The 26583-nt window shown below is 45.1% G+C and overlaps 1 protein-coding gene across 8 annotated transcripts in view; it reads right to left on the reverse strand.

Moving 5' to 3' along the window:
• Positions 1 to 3721: 3721 nt before the first annotated feature.
• Positions 3722 to 26583, reverse strand: part of LOC144147210 (uncharacterized) — an 83587-nt gene continuing 60725 nt past the window's right edge. The window contains exons 5-9 of one of the 8 annotated variants that reach the window (XR_013317861.1): positions 22139 to 22255; positions 21450 to 21601; positions 16399 to 16438; positions 6274 to 6355; positions 3722 to 4053 (exon numbers count right to left, since the gene is read on the reverse strand). Coding sequence is in view for 7 of the 8 variants with exons in the window: in XM_077679286.1 (XP_077535412.1) it covers positions 8549 to 8658; positions 16399 to 16438; positions 21450 to 21601; positions 22139 to 22255 (419 nt within the window). In the remaining variant the exon portion in view is untranslated. Of the gene's footprint in view, positions 4054 to 6273; positions 6356 to 6381; positions 8659 to 16398; positions 16439 to 19002; positions 19026 to 21449; positions 21602 to 22138; positions 22256 to 26583 lie in introns of those variants that run through there. The other 7 variants (XM_077679285.1, XM_077679286.1, XM_077679283.1 and 4 more) reach the window with 7 other exon arrangements.

Below are 26583 nucleotides of genomic sequence, written 5' to 3' on the forward strand. Positions count from 1 at the left end.
GTGTAACATACGTCCCCGGTAATGTATGGGCGGTAGCGCACGGGCGTGAGCAGTGTAATTGTTTTTGTTTGTTCCTTTTTTCTAAAGGACACAGCGCGATTTTACAAGGGTGTGGCAAATGCATGGGTATGCACAAATCTTGTCGCCTTACTGTACTTTCGTGTATTAAAAAACCACCACGCCACCTTCAAAAAGCACCCTCCCGTCAAATTTGACGTTCCCAAAACGGCAGACGACTGCACTTCTTAATAAGAAAAGTGCAATGTGTCGAAGCAATGTTTTATAGCACGTTTCACACTCAAGCGGTGACCACGGCGAGGATGTTTCGGGGAATTAAACCAGCTCATTAACCCGCAACGGCCGCCGATTATTGCGTCTCTACAGGAAATGCGTAAGCAGAGGTAACTATGCCATTACTTATCGGCAAGCAAGTGCACATATTGGTTGTTTTATCATGTGCAGCTCGCGCAACGTAAACGAGCCAAGAGCGCCATCCACACTAGGAGCGGTTCGTCCCGCCGCCGCCAGGGGCCGACTGTGTTCGATCTCGGGCTAATAGTGTGGCTCATGCCAGCGAACGCGGCGAAGTAAACACATTTTGCTGGCGTGAGCATAAAGCGTGTACCAATATATTAGTCGTGCTTGCTGTATGCGCTTGTAGACTCACGTATCCATCAATACCCGCCGCGGTGGCTCAGTGGCTAGGGCGTAGTGCTGCTGAGCCCAAGGACACGGGTTCGATTTTCGGCCGCGGCGACCGCTTTTCTGATGGAGGCGAAAAGAGAAGACGCTCGTGTGTACGACATTTAGGCGCACGTTAAAGATACCGAGGTGGTCAAAATTAATCCGGCGCCCTCCACTACGGCGCGCACACCTCATAATTGATAGACGCCGCCAAAGCGCGCAGGTGAAAACGTATGTTTATATTGTAGGATATTCGGCGGGCATAAAACAGCTTTGCTCGATGCAACTGAGGTATGCAGTTTCACTTTTTTAAATTAGGCCAGGCCTTTGTTCTGTAGTACCCTATCTGCAAACTGCTTATACTAGTGCGCGAGACAGTGCAGCTTGACAGTTAGTGAGATCAAGGGAATCTAGCGCAGCACTGCGAATCCTACCATTTTCAGCTATAATTTGGCTTTGTACAGGTTTTAGTCAAAAAATTAGTTCACCATGAAGTGACGACAGAAGCATGTTCCGACATAAAACCACAACAGTAAAGGATCCCCAATGTCTCGTAGAATTGTTTTTTGAAGGGTGCAGTCAAAATTTCTTCAAACACCATTGGTATTTGTTGGCATGCCACCATTAGCTGTAGATTCGAGCCAACCAAAATAGTTCAAAAGCAGGCTGAAATTCTTTGTGTGTCTAATAATGTAGCCGTATATAGGACAAAAGAAACATGTAATTGTTGCTTTTAGTTTTGCAGGTGCTGACCCAGGAGTTGGGGAAAATTTTGAGCCAAGATGTTCCTGGCATGAAGCGCAATAGGCACGTGAAAGGTTGTACTTACATTGGAGGTTATAAAACATTAGATAAAAAATTTTCAAGCTTAGCGACTTCATTTCATCTGGTTTGCATGCCATGCTTTGCAACATGTAATCAGCAGTGTGCTAGATCTATTTCATTCAGCATATTTGTTTTCAGCAGCCTCCTTAACTGCTCAATACTTCTTTTTCAAGCTCTGGTTTTTAGCGTGCATTGCTGGAAGTTTTGTTGTAGCAATTTATTGGAAATATCCCAAACATACTCGGTGTAGATTTATAAAGCTTAATAGCGTAGGTTTCAGTTTTCTAGTAAACTTAAGAACCTCTACTTGTTGTAAATTTTAGTGCTTTATTGATAACACACCTTGAAGCACTACTCCAGCTTTAAGAATACTCGATACAAAAGCCCCTTCTGTAGCTTGTTCTGACAAAACCCTAATTATTAATGCTTGTACCACACTGTGTGGACCGGCAACTCCACACCTTATTCATTTTTCTTGGCAAGAGTGGGAGCAGCGATGTTTGTAGTAGCATAATACAGTGGAAAGTTGTGAGCTTATTATTGTAACCACTTTTCAATTCGGAACCATGTGTACACTGCCGGCTGTCACGTTGAAGAATCCTGTTCAGCGAGGTGGTAACTGTCTACTACAACTGATTCATATTTATGTTGACACAACAGCCCTCAGTGTATGCATAGTCCTTATTGAAAAGTTGTGACGATGAGCTTGTAACGTTCCACTGTATTATGCTTCTGTAACAACCCTGTTCGCACTCTTGGCAAGACAAATATGAAACGGGTGTGGAGTTGTCTGCCCACAGAGTGCATGGTGCAAGCATTTATAATTAGGGTTGTGGCAAAACAAGCTACAGAACAGGCTTTTGTATGAAGTATTTTTAAAGCTGGAGTAGTGCTTCAAGGCATGTTATCAATAAAGCACTAAGGTTTACAGCGAGTACAGGTTCTCCCCTATTCGAAAAATTTTGGACTAGAAACGGACGTCCGGTGGGCATCCAATATCCGCATTTTGTTATGCCCTGGACGTCCCCAGTACATTTCGGTTTGGAAATGTCCGATTTTGAACATCCGCCGAATTTCCGAAAATCCGGCTGGCACGTCTGTCAGACGTCCGTAGGATGAGCAATCCCTTTCCATCAGACCATTCCACGGACATCCGTAAAACGTCTGCTGGCTTTCTGAGGATGTCTGACAGACATCCAAATGTCTGGCACCGGATGTTCGATGGACGTCTGTGGTACAATGGGAAGTGGCACGCCCCAAATGAGTGCTGCACGATCTGTGAGGTGCAGCATATTAGCAGCGGTCACTGTAAGTGCTTGAAGCTCAGTTGACAATGCGCTTTGCCTGCTTCTCTGTGCGTCCATGCATAGGGTAGTGCAACAAACGGGACAAAACAGAGACGGGAGAAACACTTGCACAAAGACCAGCCCAAGTTTCAACTCTACTGAGGTTACACCTTTATTTTTCCCTTCCCCCCTATTGGCATGCTTATGGAGTCGCCCAACCCTGCTATCACCTCTGAAGGCTTCGCGTCGCAGTAACAGTAATGTGCTTTTAGGCCTATCCAAAGCAATGACATACTTTTTCTGCTGAAAGTGAAAAAAAATTGTTCATGTAAGAAAAGTTTTGACTCGTTTTCTTCGCTATTTGCTTGCCATCAAGATGCCAACTTCCAAATGTGCAGACCACAATTTTCTCTTTCATCACAAAGGCATCGTCCACAGAACTTTTATTCATTTGGTGATTCCTGTAACTAGTCCTTCATTATATGTTCCTATATATAGGAAACAAACAGTGATCATAGCAAGAGTGCCATTCATCTCTGCTTGAATACATGTAACAGTTGTTTTTCATGCAGTGTTAGGGATGAAGCAGCACTTCCTATTCATTCCTGGTGCCCTGTTCACAACATTTATACAGAACAGACACAAGGAGTGCAATATTGACATAATTTATTCAAAAATATTCAAAACTTGAAATGCTCTATAGTGAAAAATTCAAAATAGAACTATTTGAAAACAATAAAAGCTGGCTCTATAGTGAAAAATTCAAAATAGAACTATTTTAAAACAATAAAAGCTGGTTCCCAGTGCATAACATCTACACATCATAGGCATAACCAATTCAATCGTATCAAACTTTATTCAAGAATATTTACAAAGGGTAAATTACCACTTTGCCAGACAATCTCAAAATAGAACACACCGACAGGTTCAATCTTATCAAACTTTATTCAAGAATATTTACAATAGGCTAAATTACCACTTTGCCAGACAAACTAAAAATAGAACACACCAACAGAGTCACAGAGCTGGCTTCTTCAACACACCCAAAACAAAGGAGGAAAGACAAGTCTTGTAAACACCGGGAAGAACACCACAATCGGGTGTATGAAGTCAAGGCTGAGTACAAACACTGGTCAGCCAGGTCTCAGTGTCACGGGATGAGCGTTGGCAACACCTTCTCCTTTTTTTTCGTGGCCCTTTCCCAGTCAAGCAGGAACGTTTTTTCACCTTACCCACCACGTGTGCCATTCCAATCCACCTGTGCAGGTTGCAAGAAAAATAAAGCTCGAGCCCTGTTCCTCACAACATCACAATTACCCCCTCAGAGAATCGTTCATGCTGTTTGAGTTTTGAAAGAAAAGTGCAGATACGATAGTTAACCTCCCATTTAAACCAGTACGCTTAATTCAAGTCACTTGATGTTCAGTACAACTGAGTTCTATTGAAGCCTTCACAACTCATGGAAAGATGTCAAAGGTGGTTTCATACACACTCAATATTTTCACCATGAACTATTACACACACGAAAACATATTATAGCACTCCAATATGCTAAAGTGTTTACTGATGCGGTTCTACTTTGTCTACTGCTGCTTAGCAGAAAATTCAGCCTTTTTTTATGCACGGTGCCTTGAACCACAAGCAGCAATCCAGCCTTAGCCTGCAACTGCGTTTTGTAGAAAGTTACCACCAGGGTATGTTAAAAGGAGCCAAGAACTGAAATAGGGCATTTGAAACCTATGCAAATTAAAATTGCTCAGAGCACTTAAGTCTGCTTACACGATTTGAAAGCACAATCATTAAGCCTCCCCTGGAAATACATCAGATTTGAGTGGTTTGATAAATTTTGTAACTGCAGACTACGCCCGTTAAACGGACCCCCTTAATCCGGAAAAAACGTCCGCTGTAGCCGAAGTATGCAGTATCCGACGGGAGAAGGGGTGGGGGAGTTATGAGCCCTAAAGTGGGTACTTTGACCGATATTGCATATACATAGTACAGACACTTTGTTCTTTCTACACGCCTGCAGCACCTCTGCCCAGCGTTCGCGCGAGGGCAAAGAATTGCATAAACACCATTTCCAAAGCTTAGCACCAACACTTCGAAAAGGCCTAGCGCATGCGGTCAAGTGTGTAAAGACGCATGATATGCTGAGCACATAAGGCAAGAATATAACTAGAAGCAATTATTATCCACCTATAAAAATCAGCCGTGTCCATCAGAATTAGATAGGCTCTTTTATATCCCTTCGTGACAACCTAGGTTTACCCGAAACCATTCGTCGAACAAATCGGATCGCTGCCTGATGTTCCCCCAAGGCAGCTTCCACAATTTCTAAGATTTAAGTCTGTTCATTGAAACAGCTGATATGAAATAATCTGATTAAGGACAGCTGTTAAATCGAATGAATCGAATCGCCTAGTGAACAAGCAGTGAACAACGCTTCCGTATGGAAGCCGAAACGTTTTTAACAAGCAGTGTACAAGGCTTCCATATGGAAGCCGAAATGTATTTTTAGCTTTTTTAACTACACCTTTGGTTGGCGATAACCAGTTTTTTCAACTATGAATCTTTCACCCGACCAGACGAGATTTCGTCAAACCTTAGATTTCATTACGTTACGACGGTCGTATGGCCAACCGTTCATCACGGAAGTGCGCCGATACGTTAAAAGTGGCCGTGAACAAGGCTTCCGTATGGAAGCCGAAACGTCTTCTTAGCCTTTTTAATTACACCTTTGGTCGGCGATAGTTTTTTCAACTATGAATCTTTCACCAACCAGACGAGATTTCGTCAAACCTTAGATTTCACAAAATGCATCAGTCACACTGATGTCCTCTTTGCAAGCATGGCACCGGACTTCTTTCTGGTTAGACGACAAAACTGCTGCCTTTCAGGCCTCCCCTATCCCATCTTTTCAAAATGGGAGAATTCAATTGTCTCAGAACTTTTGCCCCCTTTTTTCCTGAACCAGTTGCCACAGTTGAGAAGTAGGCACTTTGACCCACTGGTATGTTTCACTTGCAACGTTAACTTCGTAGCACTGCACAATGTGCCTGGCCAAGGAGCGCGAATTTCCACATTGCAGCACTCAATCAAAGCAGCCATGGAAACGAGCAGATGAGAGTACTTCTGATCCCCAACAGAAGCTGCAGCAAACATGTTGTCTGCAATGCTCAAGCACCAAAACAGATGCAGCCAATTATGCTCAGTGACACCGCAACACATTTAATCGTCAGGGCATAAGCTCCATATGCCTTTATGAAGTTGTCGCATAATTTTTACTGCTACACTGACATGCTTTGTGAGGCAGATCTGTCGATTACTGAAAATGTATCTCTATGCCTGCTCCTCCAGTGCTTTTCGATAAAACTTAGACTTAATATGCTCTTTCCAGTTAAAACAAAAAGCAGAACTGACCACGACTTTGGTATGTATTTTTTCACCACCTTAAAAACAAAAAGGGTAGCATTCTCACTTGTATTCGGTCAGGCACTCACGCCATCAAGAACAGTAGCAGCAAAACCATCAGCAATCACAAGACACCCTTATTCATGAACCTGAAATACATGCAAGAAACACTTGTTTAAGTAATAAAATGCACTTCATAGATTATCTAAAATTCCGTCACCTAAAAGTGGACTTGGAAAAAACAATGAGGCTGCATTATATTTCGGAACTCAAGTATTAGCAACGCAACATTTCTATGGATGCAACAAATCACCTATTTTTATTTGAACACCTCCTAGTGAGCCAACCAACTGAACTACTAACAAACATATTTGTGCGACCCTTAAGTGCTTTATCTTGCTCTTCTGTTTTGTTTCACATAAAATTTTGGATTGCCTAGACTTCTACCTTTCTACAGAGAAACCAGCGAAGCCAGAGCTATTTCTATGTCAGCGTGTTGGGCGAAGGTGCAATATTGTGCTTATGCACCTACAATAAATGTAATACCCAAAACAGATAATCCTCTGATTTTTTGTTTCACTAGTTTAATTTAATGGTCAGCCACAATTTGCTTCATTAATCCCAAAGTGTCCTCTGGGTCCGAGATCCGAGAAGCATTTGAAACTTGTCAATAGCAACATTCAAAAGTGCCGCTATTCTTTATGCGGACAAAACTAACACGTGAGCTTTAGAATGGGTGATGCATGAGTGGTCAGTGCAGTGATGCAGAATTTTCAACTGTGCTGGCAAACGAAGTTTTATTTGTGAGAAGTCGAGACATTTTAAAAAGCTGGAGGCCAGGATCATGGCACACAACACTGCAAAATGCAATCTGCCCCTGTCAGTGACAAGACATGGTCATGCAACCGGCCTGGGCCTTTCTTCAGAAATGGAGACACCTATGACAGTGTTCAATGCCAGCAGAGCTTGGACATCTATTTTCATAAAAAGGCTGGTGTCTGCCCCATGCAGAGAAAAAGTCCTTGCCTTCCATGTGCATCTATTCAAGCTCTGCAACTTCTGGCAAAAGTTGCTCCGCGAGAATAGCAATGCTTATCAAACTGCCATGTACTTCGACATGATCAGCTATACAATAGTGAACACAAAGAGTTTGTGAGCTAAAGCTTCCCAAAATCGGAAATAAAAAGTTTGTTATTGGCTTCGATTCATGCTTGGCAAGTGACAGGACGACCTGCCCATACGTTGTCTTTGGACGAAAGCCCACCATCAGAGGCACTCTTAAGAGGTGTAGGCATGAGAGTGAATGAGAAGGGCTACATAACGAGTGACGTGGTAGTAGAGAGGCACCACTTAGTGTGGCCCCTGAGGCCAATGGCATCCCCCCAAAACATCATGTTGAACCACTCCCAAGGCCACTTAGGGAAGGTGAAAGTGGAGCATAGGAAAGAGCAAACAGACATGCTCATGACGAGTTGATTTAACGAAGCAACTGCAATCTCTTAATGTCGGTGTGAACAAACCTTTCAAAAACCTTTTCACTGTGAGCACACAGGGCTGGAGGTGGAAGGATATGAACTTGCATCGGCCGGGTGTGTGAAAAGTGCCTCTCTGCAGGCTAAGTCCAATCGGGTGCTGCTGGCATGAATAGGTGTAACACATGATGGTACAGTGCGATTGTTTGCACAGTGTGAAATTTCACTGGACGGCAACATGCCCTGGTGCCAGAGCAGTGGTGATGACGATGGCAACACTGGTATTCCAGTTCGCAACATATTTTTTGCCCTGGAATGTGCCCACTGGTGTGCCCACCTCACATTTTTATCCTTTTACATTTGACATAGGGCAGTTGACTGCCATTCATGTGGACCTACAATTGTGCAAATACGATGACGCCACGCTAAAAAAGCTCATGGCAGCACTGCATAAAACACTAACTTGTTCTCTGTCACCTTGTACAAATTTTCATGCAGTCAAGTGCTGTCCTACTGCTACCAATTCATTGAAATTGTTCATAACAGTGGGGCTATTCAATTTACCGTCTCGGACTCGCCACAGATAGTCCGCAGGTATTCCGAGGATTTCAAACGCCTTAGATATCTATGGAAAAACGAATATCAGACTGCTCATTGAGGGGTCTGCAGTGAGTCTGAGACAGAAAATCCAACAGTCCCGGTAATTGGTGTAGCCCCAAGTTAATTAGAAATGACTATGCTCTGCAACTTTTAATACATGCAGTGTATTCTGCAACTGCTTGCTGCGACCAGTTTAAACTTTTTTACAGACTCGACGCCTTAATTTAAGTTCTTTTGTACCCCAAATATAAAAGTGAAGTCTTGTTCATGCTAAATGGAGCTCTTTGTTTTCTGCAAAGCCATCACAAGGAACATACCTAGGTAGATGTTCCTTTTCTCAAGAAACTTAGTCATGACGTGAAATGGCTCAGGGTTCAAGCCTATAAACATGTGGAAGCACGCAACATAAACACAGCGACATCTCTGTGGTCACATTTGACATCTATCTGGTATTCTAGACCCAGGGTGAATAAAAATTAAAAGGGCTGTCAAGGGCTCTCGCGTCTAGTCGGCATTGTCTGAATCAGTGAAGCCATTCTAGTATTACAGGCAACAACTGAAACACAAATGCAAAACAATCTTTTTGAAAAAGATTGAGCATCGAGTATTCCCACAATCGATAACGTAATTTTCGTGCAGGAAAGATCTTAACGCATAAATGAGAGCTACGGAAGCAACTTTAAGTTTTCGCTGTTAGCATCATCAACAGATTTTTCGGACGCCAAGTTTTCTGGTCTTCCCCGCAATGGTGGCTCAGTAACTAGGGAATTGTGCTGTTGAGCAAGAGTATGCGGGTTCGACTCCTAGCCGTGGCAGCCGCTCTTCTGATGGAGGCGAAAAGCAAAAAAACCTGTGTGTGCGAGCTTTCAGTGCACATTAAGGATCCCCAGGTGGTCAAAATTAATTTGGAGCCCTCCACTTCAGCGCACCTCATCGTCTGCGTTGCGTCGGCACGTTAAACCCTACAATCAATCAATCAATTTTCTAAACTTGCCTGAATATCCGGACTCTTCCATGACACTGTCGCACGCTCCAGTCAATGTACAGTCTACGCTCGTTACAGCGGATCCGGCATTAACGGACTTTCGGTTACAACAGACCATTTGTGTTGGTTTGTCTGGTCCCCATGCATTTTAAATGGAGTCCACTCCGCTCATTCATAACGGACCCGGCTAGAGCCGACTATCGGCTACAACAGATTAAATTTTAGGCGAAAATTGTTTCGACTGAATGCTTATAGCGGACTTCCACGGGGCCGGCACCCGATATGCTTTTTCTTTGTTTAGTTTGGCAAGAAAACTGTTATGTCTGGCAACATTGCTGGCAGCCGGGTTGTTGGCGCAGCCAAGCCAGTGCCAGTGGCTTCTTTTTGTGCGGCCAGCAGCATGAGCCGGCAGAGTCGCTGATTTCACTGTCGGATAATTTAAGCGTAATTAACGCTGTCGAACATGAGGAAAAACCAGCCGACATCGCCAGAAGTACAGGCCTGTCTAAGCAGACGGTCTGCTCTACTATCAAGAACAAGGCCGTTGCCGATAAACGCGACTCCGGTGATATTAAAAAAAGCGCTATCGAATACGCGAAGTGGTGCATCCGGAGGCGAGTCTGCCCGCGTCAGTTTTTTTTATGTAAAAAATAACTCAGGTTCAGTGGAGTTCAGTCTTTATTATTCCCACGCATGCATCGTTCATGTCTCGTTCAGTGAAAAAGGTAAAAATTGCCTCAAGTAGGGGGTCGGATCCCATCCATTGTTTAATCAGCCGGTAGCCATGCGCAGTCCAATTGGTCTAACTTTCGATTTCACAGCTGTCCGTCATTGTCATGAGTAACCCCCCGAATGGGTATGTGCCGAAACCCCGAAGGTGTATGCGCTGAAACCTCCCAAGGAGTATGTGCCAGTGGAGAAGGTAAGAAGTGTGGAAACAGGAAAATGGACATCGATACCAGAAGAGGAAGAGGAAAAAAGGGGCAAGCGTTTAGGGAAGGAAGAAGACCAGGCGACGCTCCTGGAACCAACCCCAGCGTGATCGGGGCCTGACGACGCCTCAGGCATACTGACTGGAGCTCCAGGCTGCGATCCTGGAGGGAGACCCCGCGGCAGCGCACCGTCGGCGGCTCCAGGTTACCAACTAAGCTACCGGGCTGGGACGTTCGGGCTACGCTGCGACGCCAGTTCCACATTGCAACTAGGGCTACGCTCCCTTGGCTGTTGGCGGCGACGGCTGGGCCCACTCCCCGCAAGCCTCTACGCGACGTGACGAGACGCATCGACTGTAACGTGAGGCTACGTCACACTCGAAGATTTAAACGCGAACTCAAACCGCCAGAACGCTTCCATGACTCTTTACCGTTTTGTCTTGTGCTCTAATACCGTCGCCATCGATTAAACCATTTTTCCTGTGTGTCCAATCCGCATGATGAATTGACGTGACAATTTTGGCGAGCCTGCCAGGATCCATCAATTTTTATTGTCACTGTCAATTCAGCCAGGTGGATCATGGACCCAGAAAAACTGGTAGCCCTTACTGAGGCGCTAGGGTTGACGAAGGAGGAGGCGTTGGCAATGTATGAAAGAGCAGCCCAGGAGGAGCAGAAGAGAGCCGAACGAGAGCAGGAAAGAGCAGAGGGGGAACAGAAAATACTAGAACTTAAACTGCAGCTCGCTGAATATGCTTCGCAGGGGGCAGTAGTGCAGACTGGAGAAGCATCAGGTTCCGTATCACCTCGAGCCCCAAAGATCTGTCCCAAAAAGTTGATGGCACCTTTCGAGGAGAAGCGAGACGACTTGGATGCCTACCTGCAGCGGTTTGAGAGAATAGCCACCGGGCAGGGCTGGGAAAAGTCTGAATGGGCTACGGCTTTGAGCTTGTGTTTGGCAGGCGAAGCATTAAGTGTTTTCGGCCGAATGCCACCATCCGACTCACACGACTACGACAAGGTGAAGATTGCGCTACTGGAGAGGTTTCGCTTGACTGCTGAAGGTTTCAGAGAAAAGTTTAGGTGTTGCCAACCAGAAGACGCTGAAACCGGTCGACAGTTCGCAGCACGAATCAGTAATTACTTCGATCGGTGGATGGAGCTTTCTGGAACTGAGAAAACGTATGCAGCGATCAGAAATCGTGTTGTCGCAGAGCAATTTTTAAATTGTTGTAATCCCAAGTTAGTCGTGTTTCTTAAAGAAAAGCGACTGCATGCTCTCGACGACCTGGCCGAGTCGACTGACGGGTTCCTGGAGGCGCAGAGCGTTAAAAACTTTGGTAAGGTGACGGATGAACAAGAACAGCCGGCAAGTGGAGGAAACGCGCCAGAATTGAGGAAGCTCCGCATCACCAAACAGGGTCGTAGGAGATGCTTCCTCTGTGATGGCATCGGTCATTTAGCCGCGGATTGCTGCATTAACTTTGAAGGCACCAAATCTGACCTGATTTGCCAAGTCTGCGATAGGAGGGGACACAGGATTGAGGCCTGTCGCTTTAAGACTCAAGACATAGTTGCGAGCATGGTGTCTCCACATCCAAAACTAGAGCAACGGCCGAATGATGCTCAAGCAAAGGGAGATGAAGTCGGAACAGTAGGAGCATGTATGATGGACATGAACAATATGGACAGAATGCCAATCAGTGAGGGAGTAGTCGGAGGGAAGAAGATCACGGTATTGAGGGATAGTGGTGCGAACACGGTGCTGATTAGAAGGAGTTTGGTACGTGATGTAGATCTGACAGGAAAGAAATCACCAGTTATTTTCGTTGACAATACCATCAAGTGGTTACCGGAAGCCATCATAGAGATCTCAACACCCTATTATTCTGGGAGCGTTAGTGCAAAATGCCTAGAGAACCCTTTATATGACCTGATATTGGGGAATGTTCCAGGTGTTCAAGATGTAGACACTCCCGACCCCCAATGGATTTGCAAGGCAGAAATCGAACAGAAAGGGAGTAGCCGCATTGGATCACAGAAGCTGCACAAGACAGATGGTGATTATCCGCATATAGAGTATGCCCAACTGGAAATGGCAGTAGCCGTTGACGCAACCGTCAAGGTGGGGGAGGAGCAGACCACTCCAGAAGCTTCACTCAATCAACCCCTTGCGCTAAACTCTCGTGAGTTAGCCAAGCACCAGATGCAAGATCGGACACTGCAGGGCTGTTATCAGCAAGTAGGGGTGGAATGGAGAGGACATCGTGCCATTTACATGTTTATAGTTCAGAATGAACTTCTTTACCGGAGATGCATATACCGCTCCGGACGAGTAGTTATGCAGCTTGTCGCACCGCAAAATATACGGCAGGAGCTCTTGGCTTTAGCACACAAAAACATCGTGGCAGGCCATCGAGGGATTTGTGAAACCATCAGGAGAATTGCCGAAGATTTCTTTTGGCCAGGCATGCAAAGTGAGGCAAGAAGATATGTCAAGTCCTGCAAGGTTTGCAAGCAAGTTTTTTCCAAAGGCCGTGGTAGCCCAAGACACGCGGGAAGAGGACAAGTGCTCTCCGAGCGGCTGACAGAGTGCAGCAAGCATCCTACGACTGGTCAATACAGCGCACGGAGATGTCGCCTATTCATGAAGAGTTACTGCAAGAGTACCACTGCTCATTAGTACAGTTACTGGGATCATGTGATTGGGAAGGCAAGTGCAGGGGGGATGTTATGAACAGTGACTGTGTAAACTGTAATTGTTCTTTGGGTAATTTAGAAGTGTGAATATGCCGCTGTTCGTCATGTCGTGTGAATTATACCGTGCAGTGTTCAGGTGGATACTTTAGGGTCTGAGAACTGTGGACACTTGGAAACTTTGAACGGAACAGTCAACTGTGTTTGTGAACTGTTTAAGTTATACTGGATTATGATTTTGTGGTGTGACCGGGACTTTAGGGAGACACTGCATTCGAACCAATAGCCTCTGCAAATCAACCAAGCGGACATGACTGGTTGAGGAAGCGAGCCGTTTTTTAGGAAAAAACGCTTAAAAGGGGGAGGTATATTGTCATGAGTAACCCCCCGAATGGGTATGTGCCGAAACCCCGAAGGTGTATGCGCTGAAACCTCCCAAGGAGTATGTGCCAGTGGAGAAGGTAAGAAGTGTGGAAACAGGAAAATGGACATCGATACCAGAAGAGGAAGAGGAAAAAAGGGGCAAGCGTTTAGGGAAGGAAGAAGACCAGGCGACGCTCCTGGAACCAACCCCAGCGTGATCGGGGCCTGACGACGCCTCAGGCATACTGACTGGAGCTCCAGGCTGCGATCCTGGAGGGAGACCCCGCGGCAGCGCACCGTCGGCGGCTCCAGGTTACCAACTAAGCTACCGGGCTGGGACGTTCGGGCTACGCTGCGACGCCAGTTCCACATTGCAACTAGGGCTACGCTCCCTTGGCTGTTGGCGGCGACGGCTGGGCCCACTCCCCGCAAGCCTCTACGCGACGTGACGAGACGCATCGACTGTAACGTGAGGCTACGTCACACTCGAAGATTTAAACGCGAACTCAAACCGCCAGAACGCTTCCATGACTCTTTACCGTTTTGTATTGTGCTCTAATACCGTCGCCATCGATTAAACTATTTTTTCTGTGTGTCCAATCCGCATGATGAATTGACGTGACAGTCATCAGATTATTTATTAACAGCTGTTTGAATGACCAGACAAATCGTTAAAAATGTGGAAGCTGCGTTGGGGGAACGTCAGGCAGCGATCCGATTTGTTTGATGAACTGTTTCCGGAAAACCTGCCTCGTCGTGAAGGGATTTAAAAGAGCCTAGCTAATTATGATGGCCACGACTGATGCTTTATAGGTGGTTAATAATTGCGCCTAGATATATTTTTGCTTTATTTGCTCAGCTTATCATGCGTCTTTACACGCTTGACCGCATGCGCTAGGCCTTTTCCAAGTGCCGGTGTTAAGCTTTGGAAATGGTGTTTACGCGATTCTTTGCCCTCACGCGAACACTGTGCAGAGGTGCTGCAGGCGTGTAGAAAGAACAAAGTGTCTGTACTATGTATATGCAATATCGGTCAAAGTACCCACTTTAGTGCTCATAACTCCCCCCCCCCACCTACTCCCGTCGGATACTGCATACTTCGGCTACAGCGGACGTTTTTTTCCGGATTAAGAGGGTCTGTTGTAATGGCATAAACTGTATAACACAGACCAAAATTTTCAACGTTTCAAATCCTTCTTTTTCGACTTGAAAGCGACTGAAAACACAAACATCGCTGCCATTTTGTTTTTATGCAGCCTCATACTCGCGCTGCATGTGTATCTCGGTAGCAGGCACTGCTAGCTGGAATTTCCCGTGAGCTGCATGGTGGAAAGAGGAAGCCAGTAGCCGTCTCCACAGTGCCCATTTAGTCGCATATGGTCTGTTGTACTGTTTGCTGCGCCGCTTCAACAACCCAATGTGGTTTCATCGCCGACATGCATGCTTACCTATTGGTGCTGTGCCTTAGCGCCCCACCAAAACAGACTGACGAGTTTTTCAAGCCGCTCAGTAAGTAAAGCGGCTTTTTTTGTATGAATTAATTTAAGACTGCCCAATTTTTTTAGGCTATTTCAGTTCCTTGACGTTTTGAAAAATCTGTTGGTGACTGTATTTTGAATAAAAATTCACAACCTTCCAATAGCCTGTCCAGTTTCTAGGACACAATGTTTCAACTAATGGAGTCGGTGCAAACTATAAGAGGATTAGTACTGTTTTGGATGCAAAGCCCCAAAACATGTTGCAGACATTCCAGGGTTGACTGACCATAAGTTTCGATTTTTGAAATTCCCTAGGTGCCTACAGGATATGCTTCATCCTGCTCAAAGTGCATTTTGATGCCATTAGACCAGAGCTGACAAGGTGACAAGGTTACAGTCCTATAAAGTAGGCAGAAAGATGGCTCCCCCACATACGCATCATGTTACTTTTCAAAAGTCAGACAATGCCACACGCAAATCGAAAAGGAGACATTCATTAACCTTACTGCTGCTAGCAAACCAAAATGGCAAACTAAAACAATGCCTACAGTGGGTATGAAAGAGTACTGGAATAAAACTGCACAATGTGCCACATTATAGGAAAAGGACATGCTCGTACATGCCACCAATATTTATGCACAGAAACTTCTCGAAGAAAAAACTTTTGGGCAAGTACAAAGCCGGAGTTACAATTACTAAAATTAAGGTCCCCTAATGAGTTTTCAATCACATGGATATGTACAGGTCTTATTTCAATTAGTGCAATTAAGGGAAAGGCTATCAATGAGGGCTTTATATTACAGAGTGCAGGTAGTTGCCTTACGTGCACTTTGCAGCTTTCACCCTGCTGCAACCAGCTTGTGAGATGGAATATAGGCAAGTCACAACGTTCGATTTGAGGAAATATCTCAATGTATCGGGAGATTTGCATATACCAATATTCCATTGCTGATTCTTGCAACAGTCCTCTCTAGCCTAATAGCACAGGCCATTACTGAGATATAGGGTACTACTGCAAAACTCAGCTGCAGGATATTGCTATGCAAATCTCCCAATTCACGTGGCAATGGCAAGCATTTTTATAAATCGCACACTCCAGATTGCTTAATTTCATGCGCAGCAGCATATGTTCCACTCTTATTTGTACAGCAATCCTTTTGGGTGGTTCTGAAAAATAGCACATTTGACATTTAATTTTTATTCTGCTTAAGAGAGTTTCAAGTTCGCCAGCCACTATTCCTTTTCTGTTGCACTCTGGCAGCAGCTCCTTGGGTTTCTTCAGGATAATAACACAGAAGGCTGGCATGAACATTAATATCGACCCTTTAATTACCAGCACGGTAAGAAAATATAACGAAAATATGGGATATTTGGCAATAAAGCCAGTGTTGGCCAACAATTTCTGTAGCATAATACTTGTTCGCCAAACAAAAGATCATATGCAGCTTTTGATCTGGGCACCACAGTGACCTAATAGTACCCTGGTTGCAAAGCACCAACGTTTACTGCAATTCAGTGACCTTGCAGCAGTGGCAAACAATTCCTCAATTTTGTAAATAATTAGCCTTAATTGCTAGTTTATTGTACAGCCGTACACATTTCGCTTTAGTACAAGAAGCAGCACCACAAAAATGTAAAATCGCCAGATTAAACAGATCCACTTACCAGGTGGGGGCCAGTTTCTTTGCCTTCTGTTCTTGGTTTCCTAAAAACAACACAGCACAAAGAGTAACAACAATTCTCTCAAATTTAGATGTTAGGTTCGTAAAATCTAAGGAAAGAAAGCCGAGGACAGTTTAGGTTTCTTTATTGATTCCCTATCCGCCAAAAGCAAGGCACCTGAAGCATGCTAAGCATAATACTACAGATAAGGCGTAAAGTTGGGCTAGTTGGTTATCTGACTACATTTTACTAGCGAAAAATAGACACGGACGAAGTACACAGGACACTCGCTAGACTACAACAAATCTCCAGCAACAGTCTAGCAAGTGTTCTGTGTACTTCTTCTTCGTCCGTGTCTATTTTTCGCTAGTAAAATGCAGTCAGATCCCGCAGATAATTATATTACTTTAGAAATAACATTTACGACCACCATACACCTCAGCCAACGAGTCAGTACTCCCGGCGCAGTTGGCTTTAAAAAATACCCAAGACCCACACAAGTTACAGTAGAGAGCATAGCAGTTCTTGAAAATATACAAAAAAAACAAGAGGTTTGCTGTGAAACATCGGATATGTGCACTAAAAATGTTTCAAGACATTGGTACTGAATACTCCTTTTTTACTCCTGCTGCTCCTGCATTTTTTGCTATATGTTGCCTGCACATGCACTGTTCTGCATACTCTCTTAGTTATGTGGAAGATGTAAACTATTTGTACTGTGCTTCGTCAACTTAAGTGATTTTTGAATTTATAATAACTTAACCTACTTTGCTATTTTATACTCTGTCTATAAACTATTATTGAGCACAGCATCTGTGCGTCGTGTACTGAAAATGGTGAAACTCGTGTTCTTTACAAGGGCTTCTACTCGAAGCAATAGTAGCCTCGAGGACCTGACACCTGGATCTCTGGGTGACTCAGCTCTCATGAGAACTGCATTTATTAACAAGGCAAATGCATCTCCTGCATTTGCCCAGGAACCTGTCTGATGACAGGTGTAGATTCCGATTGGCCGCCCTCCTTGGCTGTTCTGTCTCCCATTTTTTACTTTCATCTCGTATATTGGGTAATGGGTAACATTCTCTCCATTGCCTCATCAGTAAGTGCTCTTTAGCACTGCTTCCTGGAATGGCCAGCAGGTGTGGACTCTTCAAAATATAAGTTCCCACCCCACGCAACAGTGTGACCAGCCGAGGCCACTGGATTTCTTTGAAGGACAGGCGCCTGATGTAGATTTCTTTGATGCATTGGTTTGCATGGTAGGGCACCATTCTCCCTACTGAAGGGTGCATGTTCATGTCATGTGCTTGAAACAATTTAATGTCCTGCGTGACAAGAACGTGTAAATGTTATAAATGTATTTGCAATGTACTGCCAATGAATGCCACTGGAGTAGTGATATCAGTAGTAGAAAAAAACAAAGACAATGACAAGGGAAAACACCAGTTCTTTTTGTTTTTCAAACAAGACAAAATTGAAAAAGAACAGAGCTTCACCGAGGAATCCTGTTGTGATGCGACCCTTTTCAGCGTGCACTAAGTTTTCAGTTCTTGTAAGCAACAGTAGTTTTTGTTATTTTCTTTCTTATCTATCCTATTATTTTGCATGAGTGCTCGCTGAGAAGGGGGCAGTGTAAGGAGCCATGTTGAACGAAAAGCAGCAGTTAGGGATACCTCCCAAAACTTTGCAATAATGAAATTCGTTTAATCCCTCCCCAAAACCAGCTGCGACCTCTTTTTCAAATAATAGCTACAAAAACAGGTGGGCCTTCCCAATACTAATCCGTAGGGGGAAAAGTGCTCTCTAAAATCAATACCTTGATTTGAAATTCTGCACAGATTTTCAGACCAGAAGCTCTTCTGAGACCTTTGTGATGAAGTACGCAACCGTTATATTTTTTTCAGCGTTAACAAAAACATTTATCCGGCACTTAAGTCTGCTCGAGGGATTTCGAGGCAAACGCCAGCAATTATCGTGTATCCACTGCGGCATCGTGTTTGAATATCTTTTTCCGCTTTAGCTTCGTCTTTTTGACATGAATTGCACCGACAGGCACACTGGCCCACATTTACGTGGCAGCTGCTCAACAGTGAGAGCTCTCCTTCGCGTGCTCCTGTCCCACGCCGCACCTGCCGCCACATTCACCGTCATGGAGCACGCAGCAGGCTGATTCTTGCGCCATTCTGCCATAGTACTGGGTCACCGCTGTAGTTACTGCACTTGGCTACTGCTCTGGCGACTGGGTTTTAAATCCCATTCTAACCTAAATGTGTTTTTATTGATATTTCAGTATGTCCAGCGGCTGCCATTTTGATTTTATTTGTGCTGTCGCTGACAACTACGGTTCGTTTTCTTGTCTGGAAACATCTAGAAATTTCGCCTTAATAAATGTGTCGAGTGTCTTATAGGTATGTGAGCAATCGTACTTCTCCTATTTTTCCACATTTTCTGGGACAAAAAGCACGAAAGAAACCTCTTCCCACTCCTCAAAATTTCATAACATTTAACATCCCCACATTGGAGAAAAAACCCCTGTCAATCTGTAGCCTTTAGTCATTGCTTTCCTTTCCTTTGCAGAAAAAACAACTTACCTAAAACTTTTGTTAGTCTTGACAGCTCAGGTGGTTTCACTGAAAATGATTATGTGCAAAACTAGAAAAAAACTCAATGACCAATAAAAAATGGTCGTGACTTTTGTTGTGTTTAAGGATTAACATTTCATCATTTCTCGTCACACACCTTGGTCATTGTTCTAACAATCATTTGACAAAAATTGTGTTCCATTAAAAGCGCCTCACTGTATATTTTGAAAATACCCAATGCTTCCATTTTTTCTCTCTGCTTTTTCTAGCAACAGCCCATCGACTTGTGCTGCACTTCATGCAATACTGAGGAAATGAGAGACACGAGCTGGCACACTACAACTTGTGCTGCAATTTTAGATGCAAAGCATCTCTTGCTCTCAGCTCTGTCGTTCGTCCGCACCTCTCCCCCTCTCCCTACCAGCTGTGCGATAGCGCGCGCGCTTCTCCTCCTCTCCCTCTCTCCACGCCAGCTGTGCGATAGCACGTGCGCTGCTCCTCCTCTCCCCCTCTTCACGCCAGCTGTGCAATAGCGCGCGCGCTACTCATCACCGCAGCTGTGTGATAAGCGCGCATGCGCATCTCCTCTCTCATCTCCTCCTCTTCACTTCATCTGCTCTATTTAATAAATGACACCACCTTCCCGCGAGGGAACCTTGAGTTGATGCGAAGCATCTCGGAGGTTCCAAAACGTTCACGAGATTAAGTATCCAAATAACAGAAAATGACGGAACTCCGAGATGCTTCGCATCAACTCAGGGTTCCCTCGTGGGAAGGTGGTGTCATTTATTTCAGGCCCTCTTTTGCAAGGAAGAGCGCGGGGGAGATGACCCAGGTTCGGGAAGCTACGTGTTTGTATTTTTAATGCGGCTGCTTCACAAAGGCATTGTCTTGAGGAAAGGAGATGTGGTCCCCATGCCCACCGCACCGTACGGCACTGTTAGAATTAGCAGCCCGTTGCCGCCAACGGGGACTCAGCCTCTGAGGAAATGACGCCTCAGCATGCAGGCTTTCAAGCACACTCTGCGTGCTTCCCTATTGGCAATCATGGCTCCCCAGCCCCCTAGCGGCCTGCTCCCCTGCCAGCATCCTCCTCCCCTGAAGGAGACCCTTCTCTCCCAATAGAGGCAACGTGCGAAGCAAAGTTGCTCTCCTGGGGGCTTTTTCTGCTAAGGTCGGGAACTGTGTGGGCTGGACAAGGCAACAAATGTTCCATGACCCAGAGACGAGATGAGCCCTCACTATGTGACCAACCGAGCCAGCGGCCCCGGATGGCTTAACGAGCTCGTGGAGGCTTCGCCTCCTGCCCAAGCTTGGGACAGCCTGCCCCTAGAGTGTTCCATATTTTGCACTGAGCAGTTAAGCGTGGCTTGTTAACAATCACCTGCTTCCGAGAACATCATTGGCACCTCCCGGTGAGTCCATCATACCCTCAGCGGTGTCCTCGCAACGCCACGGTAGGGATCGCGGCTTTTGTTCTCGTGTTCTAGCTTGCTAGCTGGGTAATGTAGCCCCTTTACATGCAACAAAACGCCCATTTTTGGTGTCAATCTTTTTGGGTTATCAGGGTCTGTTGCAGTATATCTTTTTGTTTCTGAATAAAGTTTCCAGCTGCTAGTTGCACATTGTCCAGTCTACTTTCTATACCAAGTTGCTGTCTTTTTCCTCGGCTTTTTGCCATAATTATTGTCCAACGCTTTGCCAGACAGCAGCAGGAGAACAAAGGTTTTAATGAGTTTATTGACAATATGGTATGCAAGCAGTGGCTGAAGATATCTTAAAGATAACTACAGCTCTCATTGAAGGCACTGCCAGGGGTGGGTTCTAACATGCAACATTACCTTTTCCTTGGCCTGTTACCCACCTCAAAAGAGCTGCTACAAATGTAGAACCCATTTTAGTGACAGAGCTGCAGTTGTTGAAGTTCAGGTCTCTAGTGCTACCTTTGATGAAAATACACTTTCATGCAGAAATGATGGGTGTGCAACACACAAAGTGGCCCTTTTTAAGCTGGTTGTATCCAAATTATCGAGGCTCTCGCTGTCCAATTTCTTAAGTTGACTGAGGTAGCTTCATGCAACAAAGGAAGCTTTTCAAGCTGAAGCTAAAGACAAAGACGGTATGGAAAGTGTGAATGAACTCTGATACCCAAGCAGACGAATATACCAGTGTAGTTTATTTGTGTACACTGGTGTTTGCATAAGTAAGAGCCACAGCTGGCCTGACCCGTACACCTTAAATACTGATGATTATCGTGAATTAACAACTGATAGTGGTTGGTACTGATAGGTGCGACCACTGTTTTATGCTGGCAGTTGCAGATCACACTGCAAGCGAAACTAAGTTTGTGAAATTTAGGTTAAGTTCAGTGCTACTAGTGCACTCATCCCAATAGGCACCAGATGCATGAGAAAATCATTTCTGACAAAGCCTGTCGTGATTTAGACACTGCTGTATTGTATTAGAACCTACCTGGCCAGCAAATGTTGGGTCAATTGCAGAGGCACTGCTCCTTTCTTTTGCCGATTCCATTTCGAAAGGGATTCCAGCATCAGGTCTATTATTCAATGAATGCAGCATGAGCTCCTCCTGTATCACATCCTTCAGAACCACAACCGGGAACGCTGGAAATAATTGCAAATGAAATGAAGTCTGCAGTTTACAAGATTGCAACGAAGCTGCAAAAGGGCAGTATTGCATCATTTATCTATCACCTATGAATAAACTTAGTGCTGTGGTAATAAAACAGTAAATAGGGTTTGAAACCACCAAAAAGACATTTCTTGAACGCAACAAGAATTTCAAAACCACTCTCTTCTTGTAGCTCTACGTTGTATACACACCAGTGTTAGAATTTCTTTGAAACTTGGTTTTCAGTAGTTAAGTAGATTTATTGCAACCCATCTTTCAATTTTTTCGCATCTGCTCGCAAGCGTACATTCACAAAAGAAATACTCAAATATTCACAATTGAACGCTTGACTGTCACTTAACCTGCTTAGCGCTTTCAGCCAACTTGTTTCTATCCCATAAACTCTCATGCAAAGATGGTTCACCTGCAGCTCTTTTCTAAACCAAGATGAAGTGCTATCTGCAAGCAAACCTTACTCCACATCTGATGCTTTTTGGGAACACAGCTGCTTATGAGCGGTGAGCACTAACCATGGGAAGTCATCTTGTCTGCCTCCTTGCAAGCTCCAGAAAGCAATGGCACTTCGGACACAATGGACTTTTCGGAATCAGAGAGCTCAAGGTCAATCACATGGCTCAAAAGATGACCTGCAAAAAGCAGCTGTTGTAATGCGTGATTGTTCACTCTTTAACGAGAGAGTGCTCTTAGCAAGAATGCAAAACCTTGTCTTGCGGAAAGCAACACAGTTGATACCGGATATATTGAACTTTGATATATTGAATTATATTATCAAGCAGTACAAACATCCCCTTGGCAATTTCATGCAACAGTATAGTATTGCACTTATGTATCAAACTCCTGGTCACCGGCAAATTCAATAGTTGAATGCCACGCTACAAGTACCCCTGCAAGTGTGCTTCACTAAATGCAGTTCTTGCAGACTTCTAGCGCGCACTCCCATGCTTGGCGAGAGGGAGGTGCTGTCGCATAAGTTGAATGACCTTAAACAGTCGCTCACATGGCAACAAGAACGTGGAGAGTGATAGGGTGTAAAAGGCAGTAACTGGATAAGGGGAAACTGGCCAGAAGCACTCAGCTTCTGCGTGTTTGAGCCTGCTTGAGCAGTGACTGTGCTAGGCCACTGGTGGCTCTGCTGGTGCACGGAGTTGGGTGCGGCGGCGTGCATGTTTCGCACGTTCTAGAGCCATAGAAGCAAAAAGCGAAAGAATTGGGATTTGGCAATGAAGATGGACATCATTCAACAGGTGGAGACCGGGGAAAAGAAGTCATTAGTTGCAGCAGCATTCGGAATTCCTCGCAGCACTTGGAACGCAATACTGCGCAAGAAAGCTGAAGTGAAAGTGAAGGCAGCACAGTCTGGCCATTCTGGAGCATGTTGTGTGCGTGCTCTGGTGCATGTCAAGTCTGAGACAGCTCTGTACGCCTGGTTCTTGGAGACTCATGCACAGAACATTGCTATCGGGAGCCCGATGCTTTTGGAAAAGATGAAGTAGTTTGCAACAGCGTGGAGACAACTTCACTGGGGAGAACGAATGCAAGCAACGCTTCAAAAACTGCTATGGCATCGTCAGAAAGGCCCCCTCGGGCAAAAGCAGGGCAACTAGCAGCAAAAACAGCATTGAAAAGTAACTTGCAGAAGAATGGCCACAGAAGAAGCAGCAAGCCAAGCTCAGAAACTTTTTTCATGATAAATAAAGTCTGGTGGTGGTAGTGCCATGTATCATGTTTTCTGTGATTTGAAGACAAGTTGATAGGCGACCTCTAGTAAAAATCTCGCAAAGCCCTCAGTGATGTGTGAAGCTTTCAGATAAGCGTATTTTTCATTGCGAGTTATCGATATTTTGAACTATTTTGCGATCCCCTTGGAGTTTGATATATCTGGGACCGGCTGTACCTCTACAATAACACTCAGCAAATCAGAACGGCTAAATCTGCGGATTTCTTTCAAAGTGGTACAGATGAGAACAAAGGCATAAAAATATCCTACATCAGAATGGCTAAATCTGCGGATTTCTGTCAAAGTGGTACAGATGAGAACAAAGGCATAAAAATATCCTACATCAGAAGGGCTAAATCTGCAGATTTCTTTCAAAGTGGTACAGATGAGAACAAAGGCATAAAAATATCCTACATCAGAACGGCTAAATCTGCGGATTTCTTTCAAAGTGGTACAGATAAGAACAAAGGCATAAAAATATCCTACATCAGAATGGCTAAATCTGCGGATTTCTTTCAAAGTGGTACAGATGAGAACAAAGGCATAAAAATATCCTGCATCAGAACGGCTAAATCTGCGGATTTCTTTCAAAGTGGTACAGATGAGAACAAAGGCATAAAAATATCCTACAAAGCTCAAGGGAGGGCTTCAGTTGTAAAACTATCGACACATGCAATGCCAGATGGCGCAACAAACCAAGATTTTTAAGGGCAAAGCCCCTTATGGGCTGGGGCTGTTGGCGTCTCCTGCCGTCATTGCAATCGTCGTTTCATGCAGTCACGGTGCTAAAACACTGGGAAACTCGTTTACACCTCGCACTAGAATGTACCGTGTACTAAAAAAACACCGCGACACTCATTTACGCCTCGTGCTAGAGAGCTTCATGCTTCAAAGACAAGACACTTTTACAGCAAAGCTGTATACAGTAGCATCTCGTTACAACGAACTTCGCGGGACCGCGGGATTTAATTCGTTATTTTGAAATATCGCAGTACTGAAAAACCATTATTTCCATGTCGGTAATGTAACACAACAACAAAAATTACGTACCTTTGCTGCAGGTGCGAGTGTTGATACGCAAATAACAAGCAAAAACGCTGGGCACAGTCTGATCACAATTTATTGCTTAAAGAAATCTGTTATCTTCTCCTGGTGAGTAGACGACAGATGCTGAAGGACGAACGACTCCACATCCTCGACCTTCTTGTGAACGTCATCGGGAACATCTTCGCAGCGCCCGAGGAATAAACGGATCTTCTCGATCGAAACAAGAGCATCAGAGCTAGAAACAGTCGCTTCCTCTTCGTGCATTGATACGGTGTCGGCATCTTCCGCATCATCTTCATCATCGCACTGTTCTTGCCCACGCACTTGGTTGACGATATCTTCGGTGCTGAGCTCCGCGGATGTAGCCATCGCGCTGTCGCAGTCAACGTAATCGTCGAAGGTCACCGCGGTGTCAAAGGGGAGCTTCTCCGTAAGCTCATCCCAAAGTTCTGGGTTGAGCTCCTCTCTGTCCTCGCTTCTTGTGGCACAGGTGAAGTCTTGAAAATGCCAGCCCTTTGCCAGCAGTTGCTGATGGTGCTTGCCTTCACGCTCCACCACGACCCCGTGAGCATTTCTGCCGCTTGACAAATGTTGACCTCTGTGGGCAGCTTGAGTCGGATGTTAATCAGGAGGCGCTGCACAAGACGCTTCCGAAATTCGGCTTTCACACATCTGATGATGCCCAGGTCCAAAGGTTGGAGCAAAGAAGTGCAATTGGGAGGCAGAAATTCAAGTTTCACATTGCTCAATCGCACGTTCACCACATGCACCGAACAATTATCAACGATGAGAAGGATTTCTCTTCCTTTCTTCTTCATTGTGTCGTCGAGTTGCAGCAGCCACTGGGTGAACAATTCCCGCGTCATCCACGCTTTCTTGTTGGCTCTGTAGTCGCAAGGCAACGAGACGTTTTTCAAGCAGCGTGGCTTAGTGGACTTGCCAATCACTAGCAGCTTCAGCTTTTCTGTGCCCGTGGAGTTGCAGCAGAACAGAACTGATACGCGGAGACGCGATTTTTTTCCGCCCTTGCACTTCTCCCCTTTAAAGTTCAGTTTTATCAGGCAATAGCTGATAAAAGCACGCCGTTTCGTCGACGTTAAAGACGTCATCTGGAGAGAAAGCCTCGACGATTTCTTGGAAGTTGTCGTTCCGCCAGGTTACTGCACTCTCGGTGTCTGCTGCCTTCTCTTCGCCACAAGCAACTTGCCACGCAATGCCATTCCTCTGACGGAAGCGATAAAGCCATCCGGCACTTGCATCAAAGCCGGAGTTGTCCAAGGCGAATGCAAACTGTCGGGCCTTCTCCTGAATTATAGGGCCTGACAAAGGCACATCGTGTTGCCTAGCGTCCTTAAACCACATGAGGACGGCGTCGTCAACCTCCTGGAAGTCGCCCAGCCGCAGGCGTTTTCTTGAGGGTGCCAGCTGAGACTCTTAATGCAGCTTCATGATCTTGTTGCGATCTTTGAGTATTGTCGCGACTGTTGACGGCGCGGTATCACGCTCCCTGCACAAGTCGACTTGCTTTTTTCCATTGCTCCGTCAGAATGTCCACTTTTTCTTTGAGCGAAAATTGGCGCCGCTTCTGTTTAACACGGGGTCCAGAAGAATTCATTTTCGGCCAACAGAATGCACAACACAATCACGGCGCAGATACTTTGCAGCTCCAGCTGACATCTACAAACGTGCTCACACTAGGCTTACGACGTAGTGTACGCACTCATCAGGCCGGTAGTGATGCCGCTCGCGATGATGCCGATGCTGCTTGGACTGTATCCGTTGAAACGGGTTTCCCCAGCTCTTACCTTCTGCTGCTGATGATGATGGTAGGTGAAAGCTTCAAAGATTTGACACCGAAAGTTCAGTGGAAGTTCGTAATAACGAAGCGTAATAACGATCGCGAGTAAAAATTACCTACGTTATTCTGAAATATTCGGTATTCTGAAATTCGTAGTACTGAAATTTTTTTACATATAGAGTATAGACGTTTTGGCGGGGATTTTCAAAAAATTCGTAAATCTGAAAAATTCGTTAATTTGATGTTCGTAGTAACGAGATTTTACTGTACCTCTACCTTCCAAACAGTTTCATCTCTGTTGGCAAAAATGTCAAGACGCCAAGAATACACTTATACACTACATGCTTTGCCCCTTCCCAGGTTTCATACTAGTGCAGGTGGCCCGGTGGATG

The sequence above is a fragment of the Haemaphysalis longicornis genome, unplaced genomic scaffold (assembly GCF_048455015.1).
Source record: "Haemaphysalis longicornis isolate Haplotype H1 unplaced genomic scaffold, Haemaphysalis longicornis Haplotype H1 scaffold_7, whole genome shotgun sequence".
Taxonomy (NCBI): Eukaryota; Metazoa; Arthropoda; class Arachnida; order Ixodida; family Ixodidae; genus Haemaphysalis; species Haemaphysalis longicornis.